The 16587-nt window shown below is 55.6% G+C and overlaps 1 protein-coding gene across 1 annotated transcript in view; it reads right to left on the bottom strand.

The window, feature by feature from the left end:
- Positions 1-16587, bottom strand: part of TBX1 (T-box transcription factor 1) — a 124005-nt gene that overhangs the window by 15872 nt on the left and 91546 nt on the right. The window contains exon 2 of the mRNA XM_035340282.1: positions 5351-5429. Coding sequence (XP_035196173.1) covers positions 5351-5366 — 16 coding nt within the window. The 5' untranslated portion in view covers positions 5367-5429. The remainder of the gene's footprint in view (positions 1-5350; positions 5430-16587) is intronic.

The following is a 16587-nucleotide window of genomic DNA, read 5'->3' as shown; positions in this document are numbered from 1 at the left end:
CTTCTCCTTCTCCTTCTCCTTCTCCTTCTCCTTCTCCTTCTCCTTCTCCTTCTCCTTCTCCTTCTCCTTCTCCTTCTCCTCCTTCTCCCTTTGCCCACCTATACATATGCCCATCCTCACGGATTTTGTGACCAGTGGGTCGCTCTCAGCAACATTTGCTTTTTCCTTGTCCCCCATGGGACACCTTGCTCATCTGGGGAGTGCTGTGGTGGGGCACCTGACTGGGAGGACAGGTGGGGCAGGGGCTTGTGCCTGCTTGCAGACCCTCACCATACAGCACAGCCCTCTCCAGACACAAGGCATGTGAGGATTTCGGGCTGTTGCTCTGGCTCCTGCCTCCAGCACGCCACCAGCCCAGGAGGACGCAGTCCTGCTGCGGGTGCTGGGGACAGGCTGCCCACGCAGGGGACCAGCCGGCCGGGCGCTCAGCTCTACCCATGGGCAACGCGTGGCCTCGCACGTGCCCCGCGCCCACATGTTCCTGCTGGCACAGTCCTGGACAGGGACCTGGCAGCCCGCAGCAGGCGCCGTGCAGGCAGGAAGGGGCAGGGACCTCCCCAGATGCCGGGAAGGCCCTCACAATGGGCTTTGTAATCGCTGCCCCAGCCCTGGTAAGGGCGATGGCGTGTTACTGAGCTACCTCACCGCCGTGAAGCAGAGCGGAGCTGTGCAAGGCTCAGCACTCCTGCCTCAGCCTCAAACAAGTTTGGTGTGGGGTGCCCAGGTCACTTGGCACTAATTTAAAGCCTTTTGCTAGCTGCATCTCAATGTGCTCAATGTAAGCAACACCGAAGATGTTTAGTCACCTTGAGAAGTCTGTTTGGCATTGAAAGAGATCCAGGATAATTTTGGCCTAGGCTTCTGTGTAATTTATTTATTGTATTTTTAGGTTTTGTTGTATAAAATAACCCTGCACCATTTCTAGCTCTTCTCCAATGACATTGTAGTTAACTCTTGTTCTTCCTACTCATTAACTTGACTTCCCACTTTATAGCTGAAATGCCAGCCTGGAACCCGCCAGGGATCGCCGTTCCCATGGATTTTTGTGTTTCTTGTGATTCTTTCAAGTAATGCTTCTAATGGAAAAGGGTGATTGAATCCAACTTGTTCTCAACCAGGTGGCTGCTGCGTGAGGAACATCCTCCCGCTTGTCCTGGACAGGTTACAGCCATCAAGGTGCACAGTCAGGCTTCCCAGAAGTGAGAAGGAAAACAGCCATTTCCTTCCTCTCCATTTTTGCAGGAGAAAACCTGGCCCTGCCGAAGCCAGCAGTGAGACCCCCATCACCTGAGGAAGGCACATGTGTAGGGGAACCTGTAACCGGGGGGGCCCGAGCTGTCTGGCTGCTGGCTCTGCGGTGAGGGCTCTGCGCCTCCGCCACCCGCTGCGCTGTGCTCTGCGGGCGCTTCCTGGGGTCGCGGTCTGGGGATCGCCACCAGCCCTGCAAAAAGTGCAAACCGAGTGGCACTGAGGGGTGGCTCGGTTTCAGGAACTGCCGATGCGGTGGCTGATCTTTTCCTTGCCAGCACAACTCGGCTCAGTCCTTCCTCTGCGGAATTTGCACAAGGACAGATTAAAGAAAGCCAATTTCCTTTCTCATCAAATCAATTCCTTCTGGGGCAAACAAAGCCACGAGCACAGCGCTCTTGTCCTCCCGTGATCTTGTGGTTTGCTCTGGCTGGAAGAGGCAGCTTTGGAAAACCCGAGCCCGTTTCCTGCTCTGCGTGCTGCAGTGTATATCCTCGCCTCAGCCCTGGAAACGCTTTGATGGATATTATTAGGCCCGGAAAGCATTTGGAGCTCCTTTCTTCCGTACGAGCCGACCAAACTGCTACGGGATGAAAGAGGGGCAAATTGGAAGGGTCTGTGGATGCTGTGGGCAGGCAGCCTCACGCAGGAGCCCACGTTGTGCTGCTGTCTGAGAAGGGGAACAGGGCTGGGTCACTGCTGGGTCCCAGGGAAGGGAGGATTTCGTTTCCACTCACCTGCTGAGAGGCAGAGCTGTGGTGGGGATGGCCACTGCCAAAAGCCCGCTGTGCTGTTGGTGATGATGCTGGCTGAAGTCTGGGTGCTTTGAAATTGGGATGGAGTCAAACCCTGCCACCCCTGGGTTTCCACCCAGGCACTGTTACAGCACCGTGCCCCCCCAGCTGGTTTTACTCAGCAGCTTTGAGGCACGGTTGTGCCACCTGTGGGCACAGGAGGGGACTCACCAGGCCAAGGCAGCATCGCAGAGGGGAAGTCCGTGCTGGTTCGCCCTCAGGCTGTCTGCCCTTTGATTTTGTTGTCCTTCAAGGCAGCTCCTGCCCTTCTGTTGCCCACCAGCAGGACGGGCTGTGCTTGGTGCTGCCGGGCAAGTGGAGGAGGTGAGGCTGGAGAGGTGCAGCGTGTCACCAACTTGATGAGCACAGCCCAACCCCTGCTGCCTGCATCCAGCCCCAGGTGACCGACTCTGACCCCTTCTGAAATAAATATTCCAGGTCCAGAAAATCCCATCCCTCCCCAGCCTGTCCTCTTCAGGTCCCAGGAGTGAGGGGAACCAGCCGTTAGTCCCTCTCACAGCAGCCGTTGCCCACCCTGAGGCCCCATTCACACTCAGCCCTGCAGCCGTCGGGAGCAGGAGCCTCTCACCACTTTGAATGGAAAAGTGGCTAAAAGCAAAGCCAAGCAAAACCTTTCTGCAGCTTTGCTTTGAGCGGAGCTGGAGCTCTGATCAGTGCCTTGCCACTAACACAGTCAAGAAATGACAGTGCGGAAATCTTGGGGAGCGAACAGCACTTGCGGTTATTGGTGAAATCCCATATTAGCAGAAAGGTCTGGTAAGTGGAAGCAGGAGTCGCTCTGACTACAGCATCTGTTGGATGTGGAGAGTGGTTATGACTCTCTCCAAATACAATGCACATGTACTGAGGAAAATGACTGCTACAATAACAGGAATAAATCTTAATAGAGACTTGGGTGATAACAGACACCATAGGGGAGTCATCAAAATGAAAAACATATGGCAGCGTCTCTGCCAGACCTGAATGGAAACCCCTTGGAAGGACCAGCAGACCTTGTACCTGGAAAGGAGGAAAGTGCAGGGGAGACCGACAGGGGAACGGGGCTGGGGGAACAAGATGAATCCCATCATTGTGCCCTGATGAGAAACTACCGCAATGGGTTTGGTGTCAGTCCTGCTGTCGGCTGCCCTCGTCCACAAGTCTGGGTCCAAATGCAGCCCAGCTCTGACTTACCCACTTCTCGGAGCTTACAGGGGCCATTTCTGACTGCTTTCAAACAAGACCTCAGCCTGGGATGTTTGGCAGCCCGAGCTCCCATTTTCTCTGCCTTTTGGCAGCAAGCTGGGGAAGGCTGGCAGAGAAGGAATCGCAGAGGAGCAAACTCAGGACCTAGGGAAGTTCAGGCACAGCCCTGGGCTGCAAGGGCAGGATGGATTTGTTTTCCTGCAGTTATAGGAGCTACAAACTGAGCCCAGACTTCATGGTATGGCAAAGAACAAGCAGACGGGAAGCCTGGCTGGAACTGACAGTTTTTTGGCAGGAAGCAGCGAGAGACAGGACAGAGCGACGTTAAATGAAATCGCACCTTCTCCCGAGCGCTGGGAAATGTCTTCAGCAGAGGAGAAACCACAGATCAGCCAGAGCGTAGAAACCCAGCTTCACTTTGCTCTCCTCAAGAGCAACCTGGCAGGTAATGATGGATAAACACGTGTGTCATGGAAACAGAGGCAGATTAGCACGGGATGAGGGCATCATTTTTCCCCTGGGTTTGCAGGAAGGAGCGGGAGGTGTGAGAGGCATCCCCAGGATCCCAGGGCAGGTCAAGCCTCTGCCAGTCAGACCATGGACTTGGGGCCAGAAGCAGGACATGCTGCTCCGTTACCTAGGGGGTTTCCCACCACCATGGGGACCAGCTGGAGCTCCTTGGTGCTGGTCCCGCACCAAAACCCAGCTGTGCCAACCCCTGTGGCCACACGATGCTGGGGCAGGGCCCAGGGGCAGGGGTGGGTCCCAGATGGAGACTGTCACCTCCTCGTTCCCTCTCAGAGGTGAATGTGCAGGCTCCAATCATCCCATCCAGAGAAAACTTGACAACTGGGGATTAAATATTGGAAAATTCAGAAGACAGCTGAGGAAGGGGCCTTATCCTAGTCAAGACACACGGCTTGCTAGTGTTAGACAACCAGGGGCACCAGCAGTAAAATAGAGATGTTGTAACGGTAATGGAAACAAGGCTGGAGGGAGGGAGGATCACGGAGCAGACCCTAAGTGCTTAATGCCTCTAGGACATCAGGGGCTTTGCCCCTTGTTGTCATTATTTTAATTGCATCCTAAGTTTGCAGCATCTGGTTGGAGCAGGTGTCTGAGGACAGCATCCAGGGGCCGGAATGACTCTGGTGCTTGCCACAGCCCGGACCGCACTGATGTCAGAATCGGGCATGGTGTTGGCTGTACCAATCATCCACCTTGATCCAGACCAGGTTTAATAACCCAGGCTGAAGTCTTGTTTGCTTACAGTCACAAAGCATCCCTGTGGTCAGCAAGGAGGGGCCTGGAGCCTTGGGCCGGTCTGTTCCACAAGGAGAAGGACAGATCCTGCTGCAGCCTGGGACTCACTGCTGCCCACGGCTGGGACAGTCGCTGGGACAAGCCTGGCGGGGTGCAGATGCCTGGTGTTGGCTCGATGTAACGTGCAGCAGGCAAAAGGACTGGAGATCAAACAGCATCTTTACAACAGCCCGGACCAGAAGGTTTGCTTTATCTTATGTTTAGTCACAAGAAACAAGCCAATAAAATAGTAGTAAGTGGTCACCAAAAATTATTTCAGAGTCAATAAAACAGAGAGAGAGCTTAACAAGGAAGAATGAATTGTTAACACTCCTCTTCCCTGTCACATAAAACGGGCAGGGCTTTACAGGCGACGAGCGAGTGCAAAGCTTCCATGCTCTTGTGGCACAGGCACATCTCTGCCTCTCGCGCTGAGTGAGGCGACAACCCCAAAGCCCCACCAGTGGCAGAGCCCCAGCTCCTGCTGCTGCTGGCTGGGGACCCTGGCTGAGGCTGTGCCCCCCCCCCCCCCCCCCCCCGGCTGCAGGATGCGGCCCGTGCCCGCGTTTCCCCTCGGCTGGGGGCTGGGGAGCGCTGCGGTGCCGCTGCCTTTCCCCGCACAGCCGCAGCGCTGTCGGGAGCCAGACAGCAAAACCGCGGGTGCTGAGCTGAGCTCTCGCGCTGAGCAAACAAGCCTTCCGAAAGGTTTAGAGGACCACCTTCACGCGCAGAGTGACCCCCCCGTGTTTAAACCAAACAATCGTGACCTCTCTATGAGTCTTAACCACATAAAAGCTCACCTTTTGGACTCTCCATTAGGTTTTATGATGTGCTTCCATATTTAAATGGACATGACTCACACCAGGGTTTCTGCCGTGCCTGTGAAAGAAAGAAAAGATGAATGCCAGATGTTACGTATGACTTACTTCAGGGGGGAAAAAAGGGAAAGAAAAGTAAATTAAATGTTGGGCTGGGCTCTCCCCGCTCAGGTGAGCATCAGGCTGCTGTTTGCATTTGCTTTAAAAATGTCAAGATTTCCTCAGTGTGAACGACCTGATTGCCTCAGTTACCCACCTCCATCTCCATGCCATGGTGCTTTTGAGGGGAGGAGACAGAAAATCAAGGCTGCGGTGCTGGTTCCACTCCTGAAAAGCACAGCCAGTCTGGAAGCCTGAGGTGGGTGCCCAGGACACCGCAGCTGGCCCAGGGCAGCGCTAGCCCCTGGGGGTGTTTTGCAGCTGTGGTTTGTGGCTTCCCCAAGTGCCAGGAAATTACTGACTTACTATTTTTTTAACTCGAAATTACAATACAAAGACACCCTTCTCAGGGTATTTCCATCCGCAAAATCAGTGCCACAGCCCCGCTGGGGACGCACAGCCCAGTGGCACTGCTCATTAAAGGCATGTCCGGGTCTCCCTGGGCTCTGTGACACGAACCGGGCCAGGCCCAGATAGAACCAGTATAGCCCAGTGCCTTTACTGGGGCAGCTGAGCTGCACCCTTTCCTTGCACTGAATCGTGACCAAGGTCCCAGGAAAGCTGTCTGTCTCCTGGGCCACATCCTGCAGCCCCTGGCTCTGCTCCGTGCAGCCTCCCCAGCCAAGCCATGCTCCTGGCTCCCTGCAAGCACGCGGCCCCCCTCAGCTCAGCCTCCTCACCGGGGGGCTTCAGTCGTCTGTCAAAAGGCTGCTGGGCAAGGCTGGCGCTGTCAGCACCTCCCTGTTTATTTGTTGAGAGGAAGGGAGTGGAGGGCAGCTCCGCTTTGGGGTGACGTGGTCCCTCACCCGGAAAACCTTGGGGAGAGCAGTGGGATGGCCGTGCGATGGAGGAGCTGCACGGGCATGGGCTGAGCAGGCTGGGGAGGCACAGGCATTTCCCAGCGGTGGGCAGGGAACACACCCACACCGTGGTGAGGGAGAGTGGCGTGTTTGCTACCGGGGCCTCGCTTTAGGGCTGGATCCAAAGCCTGGAGCCTTCTCTGGGCTTAATGAACTTTGTGCCAAGGACAACTTCAAGGTGTCTCTGTGGCAAACCTGGGACGAGCACCAAGAAACTTTGCAAAGGTGTCTCAGAGGCCCCCAGGGGTGAGAGCGAAGCTGGAGCTCAGGTGCTGCCCCCACCACTGGCACAGCACCAGGCAGGACCCCGCACGGGGAGGACGAGGCAGCGCAGAGCCCCAGGTCTGTAAAACGTCACCGTCCCGAAGCTCTGCCCAGCCACAAACGCCCACTCCCTCCCTGTCTCTCCAGCGCTTCCCAGCCATGCCGCCCGCCCGAGGTGCACGGTGTGAGCACACCGTGTGTCAGACTGCGCTCGTGTGCACATCACTGGGCTGAAATAGGGCTCTTCTGCCACGCTCACAAAATTCAAATTGCTAGTTTTTGTCTAAAGCTTTAGTATTTTCCTGTGGTGGTAAGAAGCAGGCTCAGTTACTTGAAAACCACCCCTTTGTTTTACTGAGAGACTGGGACTCCACTGGTGCCTTTTCTTTGCCTAGAAGCCATAAAGGTCTCATTGTGTGAGCGTGAATCTTAGCTAAACAATCCCCTTTCTGGGGCAGCGAAGGCTTCTGAGAAGCCAGATTTCATTTCTGCACTCAGTAGCAGGGATGGGGGGGTGAGGAGTAGGGGGGGTTGTTCGGGGCCATTTTTCAGGCTCCGGGCTTGTGCCAGCCCTTCGAGTCGCAGGGCACTTTGCCAGCCAGGGAACCTGGGGGGCAGAGGCCGAGGTGGCCACATCCCACATGTGCTGTTGTGTGTGCAGAGGCAGTGCCTTCCCCGAGGGACCCACCCTGCACATATCATCTCCCCTCCCTGCAAGCCTGGTGGAGGGGATTTCGGCTGCGCAAAGCAAGGAACGCAGCACTGGGTGCTGCAGCGACACCCCTCGTGGCATCCTGCCCACCCCCAGATGTGAGCTATTGCCTTTTCCCTAGTCTGGCCCGGCCATCCACCCATTTCATTTGACTCTCTGATTTCTGCACTGGGCATAGCCAAGGGTCAGTGACCCGTGCTGAGCACGTGTGGGGACACAGGTGCTGCCCCGTGGCCCGTCTGCTCCAGGTGCATCAGCCTCCCCCCGCCACGTCCTTCCTCCAGCAGTAACATTTACTGTATTCCTCCCTCGGCTCTGACTTGCGTCAGCGTTTTCCAGGCATTTCCCTGAGTCAGCCCCCACGTGGCCCTCCCCAGCCCGAGGTGTCACACCACCGGGCGGGCCGGGCCGGGCGCTCCCCGCCAGCAGCCGCTCTCTCACCTCGAGCAAGCCAGGTGAGCGGCGTGGGCTCGAGGGTGTCCGGCCGTGCCGGCAGCCTGGCTTCCTACAAGCAAACATTAGTCTGGCTCTGTGAGTAAAGGGAAGAAGAGGAAACTCCACTGCTCGTTCGTTGCTTTTCCCTCCTGGTGGTCCCAGTGGTGCCCCCCCCCCCTCCTTTCTAGTAGCATCGTTTCTTGCCCCCATGGGGAGAGCAAGAGGGGGCCAGCAGCAAGCCCTGCGTAACCAGCTCACAGCCCTCAGCAAACTCCAGGTCTAGTCCCAGAAGTAACGACAGAGGAACCAACCTTTAGGTGCTATCTGCCCCACCAGCTCCTTGGGAAGGACAGCACGACCCACGCACCCACAGCACTGCGGGGCTGTGGTGCCTAGGGGTGGACGTCTGCAGTGAGCATCTGCAGGGCAGAACCCAGAGCGGGCAGGAGAGGTAGGCATCGTGCCTCGCCGCCACCATGAGCCAGCTCGGCTGCATTTCAGGTTCTTTAAGGAAGGGTCACTCTGAAACCAGCAGAGCCAAGCAAGCGTGAAATCCCCAGGCTCGTGCCGTGCGTTGGTCCTTCCCTGTGCTGGGTGCCGTACACACGGAGCACACAGCGTAGCCTTGCCCACTCTGTGGTCATGGGCACCAGATCCTGCCCACCGCATCTTTCCCAGCACAGCTCGGTGCAGCCTCAAAACACAACCAGCTCTTCGTGCTCAGCCCTTGTCAGGAGGCTCCTCTTGGGAGGACCCGATGCTCCACGTGGCCGCTTCTCCCCGCAGCTGGCCGGGGACCGGCACGTCGACATGAAAGGGGTCCTGCTGCTTCCAACCGGGGCGGGCTCTCCTGCTGCAGACAGATGAGGCTGAAACTCCACACTAAGCATGTGTAAGGACATTAAGCTGTTGGAACTAAAGGATAATTTGAAAAGTATTTTTCTTAATACTGGCATTAGGTTTCCCTAGCTTGCAGTTGGTAAAGAGAAAAAGAATGTCCTTACTAAGGGAAAGCGAGTGAAAGCTGAACTGGGGAGGAATTAGGGGGTGGTGGGTGCTCGGAGCCAGGTCCTCTTGCTTGCTCAGGGCTCTGACCACTCGTGGGGTGAGAGGGGGGCTGTTCCCAGCCCAGGCCCTGCTGAAACGCCCTGGGGGCCACTGCTTTTTTCTCACTGGCAAACTGCAGCAGGGTGAGAGGAAAGCAGCATGGTCACACATGAGCATCCACGCCTTGTCCTGCCCACACTGAGTGCAGGGCTTTCCCACCAAAGGCCCCGGGGCCGCGGGCTCTGCGCTTGCCTCTGCTTCCGCTTGATGCCTCTGCCACCACGGGCCAGGGCGCGACGTGGGGCCCGACGCTGCGCCCGCGCTCCTGAGTGCAGGAAGCTGATAAGTCGGTGGCTCGGGGAGCACGGCGAGGCGCTGCGCCGCCCGCGGGGCATCAGAGGAGCCCGCGGCCCTCATAGAGGAATTCCTGTGCCCTTGCAAAATGCCCGTGTGAACGGAGGCAGGAAAATTAGCTGCAATATGGCTTTTTGTGATCGCAGAGAAATTGCGAAAGGAAGGAAAATAAAAAAAGGTTCCGTTTTCCTCTCGCTCCCCTTCCCCGCAATGCTGGAAAGGCTCAGGAAGCGCCCAGCCATCAGGAACAATGTGAAAAAAAGCTGGCACTGCTTTCCCTGGTGAACCTGGCGGGGTCCCAAGCAAGGACCGTAACACCCGGCGGGAGCAGGGCTCCCCGTGCCCCTCGTGGGCGAACAAGGGCTGGGCTCCCCCCAGCTTTTTCATCCTCTTCCACTGCCAAACCCTGCTGCCGTGCCCCCGGTGTGATGAGCCTGGGGAGAGGGTGGGGAGGCCAGCAGGGAGGTCTCACCCTGCCTCTTTTACCAGCTGTCTTCCCCAAAACTGCTTTTTGACTGAGCATCGGGGCTGCCCCAGAGCTGCCTCATCCTGAACCACTCATGCCCCCACAGACATCGTGGCTGTGACAATGGGGGAGGAGGAAGGGTAGGGCCCGATTCCCAGGATCACACCCAGTGCACCACTCACTCTAGGGTGAGGATTGCTCTGTGGACAGGACGAGGCCTCCCATGTCCCCACTTTGGGTCAAGGCTGCTAGCCAGCGCGTCGCCACGAGCCTGCCCCACGGCCTGGCATTCTCCAGGGCCTCGCGCATCCCCCGTGCTCGCGCTCAAATTCTGTGCTTCCCCAAATAGACGCTTTTCTGGGAATGTCCCATGGCCCCACGGAGGCTCGGCTGGTTGGCATCGGATGACCGAAGCTGTTGCGTGCTCCCATTGTTCCCCAAGGCGGTTATTAATAGAGCACCATAATAATAGGGGATATTTATAAAACACCTCCGTGCTTGGGAATCCAGAGCAATCTGCAAACCTAGGCAGGTCCTTCTGCCAGCCACGAGCGGCTCTGGCTATTGCCACAAAGGGAAAACGGACCCTATACCTCACTGAATGCTATGGGAAACGCGCGGGCTGGAGGGGCCGGTACAAGGCGTGAGCACTGGCACCGTGCTCCCATGAGGGACAACCCTGTCCTGGCCACGTCCCTGCCAGAAGGGTGAAACAGGGCTGGGGAAGTCATAAATGCTCTTCCCCAGGTTGGGAAGGGCATTCCCACTTTGGCTTAGCTTTACAGATGGGAGAAATAAAACAAGGCACAGGACTCAGAGCGGTGCCAGCCCCGCTGCGCTCTGTGGGCCAGGGCTGGGCTCGGTGCCTGGGAGCTGCCATGCAGGTGAGTGGGTGCCCGCCGTGGCAGGACGGGATGGGACAGAAAGGTGCAGAGCCTGGCTGTTGCCCTGTACCACCAGCATCACAAAACCCAAATAAATCCAGTCCTCCCCCTGGCCTTGCTTGAGGAATTAGAGAAACGAGGCCATTTATGTCTTCACACGGGCGACTGAGCCTGGCAATGACCTTTGGTCACTACGGAGCGGGGCTGGATTTGAAATGTGAACTAGAGAGCAGGAGGTGAAAACCTCCATATCCCATTACAAATCCCTGGGGATGCCCAGGGCTTGTCGAGTCGCAGTGCTTTGCTGCTTATTTATTACTATTTCTCTACCATCGTAGCCATCCCCCGGGCTCGCGTTACTGCTCGGGCAGTGGCCAGCTGCTCAGTGGCCTCGGGGGCCGGCCCCGCTCCCTGGAGGCCAGAGCCCAGGGCTGGGGTGGCCGCGGAGCCGCTCCTTGCTGGTCCTGCCCCGGCAGCAGGCAGGAGTGGGTGGCACGGTCCCCAGGCTGGTGCCAGCCATGAGCGCTGCCTCTGGGATGTGCTGGATGGGGCGGGCAGGTGAGCTGCAGCGGGAAATGGATTCACGCTTTAGGGCACTGAAGCACACAGCCTTGCACAAGGATGGAGATAGCATACCCCTGAGCTACGTTATGGTGAAATTAATTAACACATTGATATGCAAACTTGTCTACTGGCACAGTCACAAGCAGATAACACCTCTCAGTACCGGCGCTAGTTGCCATGCTGGTCCCCGTGCCAGCACCAGCTCCCGGTGTGGGGTCAGACCCTTTTGCAGAAAGGGGCCAAGGCAAGCCCGGGGCAGCCCAGGGCAGGAGCCCTGGAGCAGCTTTGCTGGATCTGCCCTCCGGACACAGGGGCAGCTTCCCATAACCGAACAATGGGGTTTGCAAGAAGATGTTTTATACAAGAAGTTTTAGCACCCCTGTGTGGCATCACTCTGCTATGTGTGAGCTGAGCAGCACACAGAAAATCTGCCTGAAGCTTCGTGGACTCGGCAGCAGCCTGAGTCTGCTGATGGAAACGTGAGTCTGCCGGGAGCCCAAGCCCTAGCGACTTCCCCATTAACAGCCCAGCCTCCGGGGAAAGCTGCAAACCCTCCTCACGGCGGGGACGGGGACAGACACCACGGGGCTCTGAGGCAGAGCTTCTTACACATACAGGAAGGTCTTTTGGAACAGCAGAGAAAAGCGTGCAGAGAGCTGGTAGTGATAAACTCGCATAGATGGATGTGTCTGGCTGTGACATTAAATGCTTCACAGCAGAAGTGACGATAATTAAATTGCTTACTGTGTGGGACAGCTGACAGGTTACCGAAGCTGCAGAAAGTCAGCGGAGCTGCATTGATTTCCAGGCAGACTCGGGGGCTCTGCTTGTTACACCTGCTGGGTTACTTCCTACAGAGCTGCAGTGATTCAGGAGGAGGAGTCCCATTTTCGGGGGGCAGAAAGCACTTCAGCACCTGTCCCAGAGTACCCACAGGTTTGCCATCTGGAGGCATTCAGACTCTGGTCAGTGATGGAGACAGAGAACAAAGCCCAGCAAAGATGAGTAAATCAGAGCAATGCTGGCCCTGGCCCTGACAGGGCATATTCATTTCCCTAGGCACTCTCTGCACTAACCAGGGACCCTTACACACTTCTGAAGACGTGATGCAGGCTGCCAAATTGCTTGGACTCTCCTGACAATGCTACCCTGAGTCTCACCGCCTCTCAGGGGGACTTGTGCTCTTACATCAATGACTCAGCCCCAAAAGTGCGCACTGCTTAAGGGACCCTGGAGGTGCTTTCCCCCAGGGCAGGCAGCAGCGGGTGAGGCAGCTCCAGCAGCTCAGCTGCTGGATGTAACTTGTTAACCCACTGCGAGGGTCGACCGTGTCAGGTCCCATGTCTCTTCTCAGCCCTTCACTTCTTGGAAGCTCCTTTCCCCTGTGGGGCTGGCCTGCCGGGTGCTGCAGCCCATCTTCGTGGCACAAGGATCCCAGGGGTGGGGGGCACAGCGTGAGCACCTGCTGCTTAGCGGCCCCAAACCACTCTGAGGGTAGGTCATCAAGAATAAAACCAAAAAAAGAGAAACATGGGACTGTGAGAAAGTGCAACACAGGCCTAGCGCTGGATAATGGTAATTCCCAGGACTGGGGCTCGCTGGTGGCTCTTCACGCACAAAGTTAAGCTTTATTAATCCAATAAAGTGCATTGTCCAGTGCAACCTTTCCAGTAGAGCAGCCAACGTATTGAATAGGATTAACTTTGGGCTCAGAGCAAGTAAACACAACCTTTGTATCGGATGCTGAAGCATTCTGCCTCATTGCCTTTTTGGAGCCTGAATTTATTATTTTCCATTTTCTTTCTTTAGCAGAGGCATATAGTGGTCAACCTGAAATTACAGCCTGATTCAACACGCAACTGAAACTTTGAGGTTTCACTGAAACACAAGTTAGTCAAGTGTAAGTAATGAGTGTACTGTTTATGATCCTAAAACTTAGACTGGCTTCTAGTTAAATCACATATCTGTTCTGTGTGTTTGTTTTTGTTACTTGTGTTAGGAGTAGTCCAAAATACCTAGGACTACATAACAGCTTTGGGAATATCACATTTTCAGCCCAGTGGCTGGGTTGTGCTCTAATGATTTTAGGCTTCTTGGAAACATGGATAGAGAGAGAATACATTGGCTAAGCAGAAAAATAATTAAATGTAAAATCTCCATAAAACAATCAATGCATGCAGTCGTTGCAAAATAATCTGCTGAACCCGTTCTTCTGTTGGTGTTCTGTGCTGAGAGTACTTTTTGTTTCAATGCCGGGTTTTAGCGATTTCCACCTTACTTCGTGCTCTGACAAACCTACGAGCACTTTGCCCGGCGCGTGTGAAGCGCTGCGCTGTGCCAGAAGAGGCAGGCAGCTCGGAAGGCGAGTGGAGGCAGGAAAACACGCACAGCTTTCTCTGCGGCACTCACCCTTGTCGAGTGCAGAGATCTTTGACAAAGCTGTGTGGTTACTCTGTGCCCATCGGCTTGGACAAAACTTTCCTTCTGCCCGGGTGCTGAGTCAGCTTCCAGCTCCTTTACTGAAAATCTGCTTCCTTGTAAAATCTCCTGTCCGAGGCATGCGGTGGGCACAGGGAGCCTCTGGGGCTGTGTGGCAGCCTGGGCAGCTGTGGGCATCCGTCAGCCTTGCCCATCTGTGGAGTGCGCGGGGCTTCGGCACATGGCCAAGCTGATGCTGCCAAGTCAAAGTGATGGCAGAATAGGTACGAGCTGGGGCAGTGATGGATTTTCAGTATCTTTCAGGAAGTCTGGGTTTAATCACACCCTTTCACGTTCCTTCTGCACTGAGCCGTCACAGCATCTCTGGGCACAGACCTCTCAAGTGCTTCCACTGCCTCTAGCGCGCAGGTGAGGCGTCCCTGTGAGGCAGGGCTGGCACGCAGCGCAATGGGGGCTCACTGCAGACATCAGATACAATCTCACGGCCAAACTGAGTGTGGGTAATTGCATTCCCCCATTTAAACTGCCGGCCAGTCTCGGCTGGATAAAGTGTTCCCCTCTGGAAGTGTCACCATGCCCTGGGAAACAGCTGCTGTGACGAACGTGGGGGCAGCTGCCGCGAGGAGAGGGCGGACGTAGTGGTGGCACGTGGCCACTCAAGCCCACAGACGTGGCGGCAGGAGGAAGCTCGGCCATGAGCACTCCTGGACTTCAGTACAGCTCGAACCCGAGCCCAGACTGGGAGGGAGCAATGGAGTAGAGAAGGGCTCAAAGCCAAGTGCAAGCAGGACTTACAGGACTGGGAGAGGGGCTATCGCTGCCCGAAGCACTGCCAGCAGCAGGGCATGCGGTTTGGGATGGGGGAGAGATCTCCCTACACCTGGGTGTTGGGGTTCCTTGCACGGCACGCTGCCCCAACTGTGTGATCCTGATACCATTAATTTTGCAAATGAGACCAAGTCCAAAGACATCGGAGTCAAAGGCAAGCTGAGTCAATGGCCCAGCTAAGTGAAACCTGGTGAAATGCAAACTTTCCCCTTTTTCTTCCTTGCAGCCCTGGTGAAGTGCACAGTCTCTCAAGTAGGTCTTTATAAACGATCAAAGCATCTGTGTGGCTTTTCCACTCCCAAACTAAGGTCCAGTTTAATAATGTAGCTTGTTAAATAAACAAGTGGCTATGCAGAGCCCCAGCACTGTGACGATGGAGAAGATCCGGTGTTCTCTTCCCACTCCAGCGCCAGCTGTTGATGGACATCTGTCTGTAAAACATTGGGCCTTTTATTGTTTTTAATGCAAGAAACGCCTTTTCCTGGAGACCACCACTGAATACTGCTTTGCCAGAATGGCCCCTTCACAATCCAAACAGAGAGCAAGTGAGCATAGAGGATCCATTACCCAAAAACTCAACAAAATCTTCCTCACCCATGAAAAGTGTATGCACAGCGGAGGACGGTCTTGGGGAAGGGGCTTGGCGGAGGGGGCGGCTGTTCCTGGAGGGCGGCGTGCTGGGACCCGCTGGAGGAAAATGCGTCCATTTTTCTATCCGATAACTCTACTGCCAGCTAACAAAAATAATCCCTTATTAAAGGTACCAGGAGTCTGGCTAGCATAATGGATTCATAGAGATTGATGTGCTGAACAGTTTTCAGGGTTTCTGTGCCTTCAGAGAGACTAAAAGTTTCGGCGTGCTGCTGGGGACAATCTCTCTTGCAGACACAGTTTGGGTTCACATTTTTGCACGTCCATTGGGATTGTAAGCTTGAATCTGATCTCAGCCACCAAAACAGAGTTGTTGAGCTCTTAGCCTGCCCAGGGAGGTGGCCCATTCAGCCTAGCATGCTCTAGGTACTTGAGGGGTGTGTAAGAAATGCCTGGAGCCAAAGGCCTGGAGCCACACTATCTTAATTCTCATCCTTTTGTTAGACCAGAGATATTTTTTACTAAGAAAATACAGAAAATGCAAATGCCAGTGATATATTCCCTTAACTGAGCCAAGTTCCACATTCTCTTTTGCTCTCAGATACTTCCACAAGCAGCATTTTGCCCATCGCACAAAAAGCAGAGCAGGCTCTGAGCAGGACGGCACGGCAGAGCCACAGGAGAAGCTGTGCACGGCTTTCACCCGTGGGGGCTGCCCCGGAGGGTTACAGCAGCCCTGCAGTGCCACAGGTGGCATCAGAGTCACCTCACCGCTGGCACACGGCCCTGTGTCTGCTCCGTGTGGGAAGAGGTGATCTCAGGCTGACAGGCAGGGGCAGGCGCTTTTAGGGATCACTCCTGGAGGAGACATCGGTGGCCTGGGAGATGCTGATTGCTAACGAGAAACGGTCCATCGGAACTGGCAGTGGCCCCAGCTCTGAGGTGCTAAATAACCCCAGTGCTCTGTTGGCAGTAGAGCAAGAATCTGGTTTTGTGCAATGGTCAGCAGAGGTGAACTCAACAAGAGCAACCCCGGGGTATGCAGGGGGGCTTCAGGGCAGAAGAGGCCAGGGGTTGTTTTACTGCCTCGCAGTATTTGTGATCCTCTTTTGTGCCCGGAAAAGGTTTGCTTCAGCATAGGAAAGTTCCACCCGTCTCAGAATAGCTTTGGTTTTCCGAAAACAATTTGATGTCATCAACAATGATTTCACGCTTTGCCTCTTCAGGGGTGAAATTGCAGCTGGGTGACATTCTCACGTTATGCAGGGACACACGCAGCAGAAATTCCTCCGATTGAAGAGCGCTGGATCGCAGGGTCACCTTGTCACCTCCCCACCTTGTCGGCTTGGGCAGCAGGCGTCCCTTCGGCTCCCACCAAGGGCAGGGTCGAGGGGGGCCTCGGCCCCGCAGCTCCCTGCCGGCACTCGGCCGAGCTCGAGCTCCCCGTGCCATGGCGGGGCCGTGACAGCGCCCAGCCCGAACGGCCATCCCCCTGCTCCTTCCATTCCTGTTTTTCACAGATGAAAAGAACGATTTCCTCCTGGTAACACCCAGGAGCTGGCAAGTTTCAGCCAGGAGTGATTTCTTTTTTTTTTTTTTTTCCTTTTTTTTTTTTT

Source organism: Oxyura jamaicensis, chromosome 15, assembly GCF_011077185.1.
Source record: "Oxyura jamaicensis isolate SHBP4307 breed ruddy duck chromosome 15, BPBGC_Ojam_1.0, whole genome shotgun sequence".
NCBI lineage: Eukaryota > Metazoa > Chordata > Aves > Anseriformes > Anatidae > Oxyura > Oxyura jamaicensis.
Note: the sequence above shows the minus strand (reverse complement) of the source record. Positions and strands in the feature narration are given on the sequence as shown.